The following is a 6,000-nucleotide window of genomic DNA, read 5'->3' as shown; positions in this document are numbered from 1 at the left end:
CCCTAAAGCTTTACACTCGCCCTTTCAGCAGCACTTGCAGCAGGGGGGGATCTCAACCCGTGTAAAGACAGCGTGGATGTTCTGTGCCTTGACAGCAGTGAGACCAAGTGCAAACGGTGTGTGATCTGAATATCCTACAGTTACACCTTGGAAACCTTAATAAAGCTGCCTCTGAACTGCCTATGTGGAGCAGACGCTGGGACCAGGAGACAGAGGCACCTTTTTTTTACTCCTTGGGAGCACCCGCCGGCGTAAGTGACATCTGGCTGGGGCACCGCCAGATCGTCAGGCCAAAGGCTCAAGCCCCGCAGCCCTCTGAAAGCCACATCTGCCTTTAAGGGTTGTGTGTACAAAGTGGTGTGTGTTGGCCTCGGTGAACAACTTAGCAGAGAAGGCAAAGCAGAGCTGTGCAACACTTGACGTGCCCCCTGCGGTCTGGGGGATAATAGCTTAGTGCTGCCCGTAGCTGTTCAAAATGCTCGTTTAAGGCAAATGATGGAGAAACATCGTCTGACGTTGTATTGCCAGGATTTGGCCCAGCTGATGAACTGTTGAAGGGTTCGATAAGATAGGATAATTCTTCCAAGTCATTTTTGCCACACGTTGCACAACATGTAATGAAATAAGGAGATTCGGGAGGGTTAAACCAGCTAAAGGAAGGCAGCTATCTCATGGAGCTGCACATCCTCTTTAATGAATACCATCTTTTGTCGCCTTTCAGGCATGGGCCTGAGCTGTGCCCTAGATTGCATCAGGCTCTTACCATAATTTCTGAGAGCTCAGCTTTTCTAGATTCACTTCTACATGAAAAGTTCTTGAAAAGTGCGGTACTCAGCAATTTTACAGCAAACCAATTTTTCCAAAAAGTATAAATGTAATTAAGGCAGGGGAGTGGGATGTGTGCTGGAGCTTAAGAAACACAGTTTAAATACCCAGGGACAATAGATAGGATGGAGACACAGGAACAGGATCATCACCTGGATTTCAGAGCCTGTCCTTTTGCTGGAGCAGCTGGTCACTTTTTTAAATGGAAATCAAAAGCTGGATGCTCACCGGTGTGAGATTCTGGCCATTAGGTGTCTCAATGATGTGCGATCAAATCCTGCAATGCATCAGAGACCTCATCTGACCACTCTTGGAGCAGGCCACCACAGGGATAGATCTCAGCTGCCTCCTCTACAAGACCAAAAGCCCCATGTACATCTCCCCGTGTGAGTAGTTTTGCTGCCTCTTTCTAAATGGCTGCGTTTTTGTTGACATGACCGTCTTCCTTGGGTACCTGCTGCTTGTCAAGGTCAATCAAGTCACTCAGGAGTGAACCATGGTAAAGGAGGATTAAGGCAATGCTTAGCAGAGCAGGGTATGAAATGATCGGTCACAGAAGTCCCGACCGATGTACAGAAGCAGTGGGGTTGATGAGGAAGGACTGCTGCAGTGGGAGAGGCTGCACCCACCTTGGAATAGCCGTGGGGATAGCCTACGTCATGGCTTACAGGATAGCCTAGGGGATTAGCCTCCGGGGTGGCTTACAGGATACTCTGTGGGGTAGACTGCAAAATATCCTGGAGGATAACCTGGGGGTAGCCTCCAGGACAGCTTACAGGATGGACTGTGACATAGCCTGGGGGATAGCCTAGGGGACAGCTTACAGGATTGCCCTACAGTGGCAAGGGCTCTCTCCTGAAAGACTTCAAGTGCTTGCTCCAAGCTGGCAGAGGAAAGATGTGAAGCAAAGGCTTGCACCTCCCCAAAGAGTTGCCTTGCCACTGGCTGCGAGGGAGTGCCACTGGCTGCGAGGGAGTACCGCTGGCTTCGGTCCGAAAGGCCAGCCTGGCTCTGGCTCCAGGACCCGCTCAGCCCTGCCAGCTCTTACGAATCCCCTTCTCCCAGCGAACGAGCCCTGCCCGTGTGTTGCGGGGGGCAGCCGAGGCTGCACATCGTGCCGTAGCCCACAGGGCCACGTTGGCCTCCTCTGCGGGTCAGTTGTGTCTCGCTCGAGGGCCTGGGGGTGGGCAGGGAAGGCGGCACCGACCCCGCTGCCGCAAGCCCGTCTCTCCCAGACTGCGGCGCAAAAGAGGCCGGGAAATGTTTTTTGCAGCTCTTCCATTAGAAGCCTCAGAAAACACCGAGAACTAACACTCGCAGGGTGAGCTGTTTCCAGCCGCTGTGCATGCTTGCAGCCCGTCGAACAGCCTCTCCCCTGCGAGGGCGGAGGAGCGGCTGCCTCCAAAGCTCTCTCCTCTCCGTGACGGAGCATCACCCGCCACGGCTTCGGCTCCCCACAGGCACTGCAGCACAGCACAGACACGCGGCAGATGGCATTTGGCATCCGCTCAGACAATCGACCATCGGATGCTTTGCTCCCTCCTGGTTTTCGGCTGCGCCTTCCCATGGGAGACGCCTTTGCCAGGATACTTCACATTCCCTTAAATGACAAATTCCTTCGCTCCGGGGGTGGCACGGATGGTGTTGGGCGAGAGCATGGGCTTTACACTTTCTTCATGCTTCTGGAGCTTGCAGGGGAAAAAAAAAGCTGCTGCTTTTTCTTTCCATCCTTGTAATGATAACAGGAGGGATGTGGAAATTAAGCTGCTGAGTTTGGGCTGAGACGGTCTGAGCCCCGGCTGCGGTGGGTGTCTGAAAGGACACTTCCAGTGCAGGGCACAGCTGGGAGCCTCTCACACCGCTTGCAGGGTGCGGGCAGCTCACCAGAAGGGTCGGCACTAATTAATGATTACGGTCCTATTTCAGCATAAAATGAATGACATCTCTCACCACCCTGATGAAGGAGGTTTTTCTCCCCTCCCCAGCCCCCCCCGGGGGATAAATGCCACTTGGTCTTGTGTGTAAGAGGAGCTGGTCGGCCCCAGGGTCAGAGCAGCAGCTCTCAGCCCTAAAGCCAAGAGGGGTTGTTGCTATGGGAGTCGAGAGGGCACTTGCAGACAGCATCTGGAGCCTGTGTCTTTCCCTGTCCGAGGCAGCTGGATTTGGAGGGAAACAAAACTAAAAGGAGGTGGCAGAGAGAGACAGAAGCACAGCAAAATGCATGCATGTTAGAGGAGGGACCTTCCCAGAATGAGAGTACAGTGGGATACAGAAGAGCGGGGACACCAAACTGTCAGGCAGCGGTGGCTCGGCTTGGTAGGATAAACCTTATTTTCTGCTCTGTTTGGCACTGGAAAAAAGTCCAGTGAAAGCCCAATTGTAGCAAGATGGGATCTGCCTCCTCAACTTACCGGCCCAAGTGTATTTATTTGGATATTGATGGAAGAATTCAAAAGGTACTTTTGCTGTTTTTTACAAAGTAGTGTCTCTGGACGCAGCAGCCGCTGCGGGCTGTGTTTGCTGCACGACCTATTTCTGTAACGTGAGTTAGATGCATGCTTGCATTCAGTGCCGTTGCAGGCTTCAAATCTCTTTTTAAGGGGAAGGAGGGGGGATCTTGAGCAGCTTTTGCTTTGTACACGGATGTTTATTTAAAGGGGAAGGGGAGGCTGGCAGCAGGGGAGGGCTGGGTGCTGCCAGCTCTCACCGATGGTGTGGGGATCCTCGGTTTAGCAGCCGTGCAAGCTTCCTTTCCCGGAGTAGCGTTGCGACGTGTTTACAAAGTTTTGCCGGAGGAGCGGTTTTCACCCAAGCAGTGGGAGCCGGAAAGCACGGCGTGCAGAGTTATTTGGAGATTACCTGCCACGGGGGGTTTAGCGATGGACATTTTCCTACTGCCAAGCTGAACGGCAGGCAGGTGCCCGGCTGTTGTGCGATGGGGTGTGCCGCTGGATCGCTGGGGGGCTGTGGGGTCCCTGCCACCTTTGCCAAGTTGTTCGTAAATGATGATAAACATTAATTAAAACTTTCACTTTCATTAGCCTGCACTGTTTGCTTAAACAGGGTTCACGGCACAGGGAAAACGGTGAGAGAAATGTATTCTGGCTAAAAGGGAGAGCTCGCACACTGTCGAACTGACAGCCCGCTGCTTTTAAACAGAAACAATGCCACCGCGTTTTTGCAAGTCTTTTTTTTCTTCTTTTTGTCAGCAATTTTTTGGCCACAAACCAAGTGCCTTTTTGTACTGGAGAACCGCTGCGAGGCTGAAGAGCAAGTAAACTCTGACTTGCAAAATTCAAATCTCTCTCTCTTCCTGCTCTGAATTTTCATTTCACCCAGCCTTGCCTTTTGTTTCTCCTTTAAAAAGAAACAGCAAAGATACCCTTTCCCTTCCCTCCCCTTTGCTGTATGAGTGACGGCAGAAACGAGGTAAAGGGAGAGCTGATACTCACAGTCCCATCCCACCGTGCACACCTCTCTTGCCTATGGTCCCCGCTGCCACTGCCCTGGAGACCACCACGACCATGAAAGTTATGTCCTCAGGAACAAGACCTCGGAGAATCCAAATCTGTGCCAGGTTCCCCACAGCAGGCTGCTCCTCTTCATCCATCTCGGGGGTTAGACGTGACGGTGGTCCCTCTGCCACCCGCGGGCTCCTCCGTCCTGGCAGGTGGGAGCGTGCTGGCTCTGCTGGGCTGAAGGCACTGCTGCTTTTTTGCCAGAGCTTAATGAGTTGGTTGCCTGATGGCCACTAGAAGCAAGGCTTGTACAGAGCTCCCTGGCATCTTTACAGTTCAGTACGACAATGTTTTGGTATTTTGAAAGGGTGGCGAGTGTTCCTATAGACGTTGGTAAAGCACATTGTCTGTCATTTATGCTGGTTTAAAAAAAAAAAAAAAGCATGTCTCAGAACCAGTCTCTGGAGAGTACTTTTGACACTAAAAACACAGAAGAGGCACAATTGCATGAGAAAGCAAATGCAAACTCAGGCAGTATTAAGGGTTTTTTTTTCTCGATAAACATTATCTGTTTCTTTTGTCAGATGTGAAATTCCATCTGTGCAATGTTTGGAAGGATTCCTGCAGTAAAAATGCTGTGTAAATGGGGTTCACCCAGGGGTAAGCAGGGCATATCTCAGATTCTCATGCCTCCTCAGTAACAACATCATTAGAAATAAAAAAATAAAAACCAACCCTTAATCTTCTAAGGAATGCAGTATTGGAGGCTTCTAAAGGGAACTCATTAAATGAATGCTAAGCTATTCATCAACCCAGTTATGAGGTATGAGCTTCATTATAACAGTATTTGTTGAGTTTGAAAGGGCTCAGCTCCAACTTGCAACCGGCTTGCTGGACATCGCGGACTTGTGCAATAGAACTGGGCATCCTACAATACCGCTAATTGTGATGGCAATTACTCACAGGTAATTTTGTGTTTCCACGGCCTCATCCTGAATTTCTACTGGTGCAGCCGCAGGATGTGCTACTGACTTTGGGAGAAGTTGTTCTGCCTTGGCACGGGGGTAAATGAAAGGACAAACCAGGCTCAGAGAGCCGTGTCACCTCTCCCAGGAACCTGCGTGTTGCAGAAGAGCACTTGAAAGTGCTCTGCAACAGGAGTGTTGAATTAAGCTAAGTAGGTTTGTGTGTCAGCAGGTCCAGAGGGGCACAGCAGGGAGGGCAAAGGGACGCGGCGATCCTTGAAGGAGTTTGTTGGCTTTGAAGCCCCTCTCGGTAGTTGTTGAAATAAAGGAGGCACCATCAGCAGGGGTTGAATGCAGAGCCACACCTGAGGCCAACACGTCCCAGAGGAAGGTCTGAGGTCCATACCTGCAAGGCCAGTGCCATGAACACCAGTAGCCTCCTGCGGGGGGGCGGTGGGAGGCCGGGGGGAGAGGGGAGCCCAGCCCAGCCCAGCACTGCTGTGCATCGCTCCTACACCACACTGGGGAAGCTTAGCTCTCGCCTACATAACTTCCTTGGCTCCTGCCCTTTCCCTGTGTCCCCATCCTGCCTGCGCCTGCAGAGGCTCCCGGTCGTTTGTCACGGTTTGATAAACTGACCTTTCAGAGGCATGGGCAGGCACAAAATGGTCTTCACCAAAGCTGACCGCAGGGACGGGCTCTCCTCCAGTGGGCAGAGTTGACTGAGCATCTCCCCATGCTGGGGCAGCAAG

At 51.9% G+C, this 6,000-nt stretch overlaps 1 protein-coding gene across 2 annotated transcripts in view; it reads left to right on the top strand.

The window, feature by feature from the left end:
* The first annotated feature begins 2,511 nt into the window (after window positions 1-2,511).
* The window catches only part of PDE9A (phosphodiesterase 9A), a 50,886-nt gene continuing 47,397 nt past the window's right edge, over window positions 2,512-6,000 (top strand). Inside the window, exon 1 of one of the 2 annotated variants that reach the window (XM_052794521.1) lies at window positions 2,512-3,281. In XM_052794521.1, the coding sequence (XP_052650481.1) occupies window positions 3,213-3,281 (69 nt within the window). In that variant the 5' untranslated portion in view covers window positions 2,512-3,212. The remainder of the gene's footprint in view (window positions 3,282-6,000) is intronic. The other variant, XM_052794525.1, reaches the window with a different exon arrangement.

Source organism: Harpia harpyja, chromosome 8 (genome assembly GCF_026419915.1).
Source record: "Harpia harpyja isolate bHarHar1 chromosome 8, bHarHar1 primary haplotype, whole genome shotgun sequence".
In the NCBI taxonomy this organism is placed as follows: Eukaryota; Metazoa; Chordata; class Aves; order Accipitriformes; family Accipitridae; genus Harpia; species Harpia harpyja.
The sequence above is the reverse complement of the archived record's forward strand: the minus strand, read 5'-3'. Positions and strand labels throughout refer to the sequence as shown.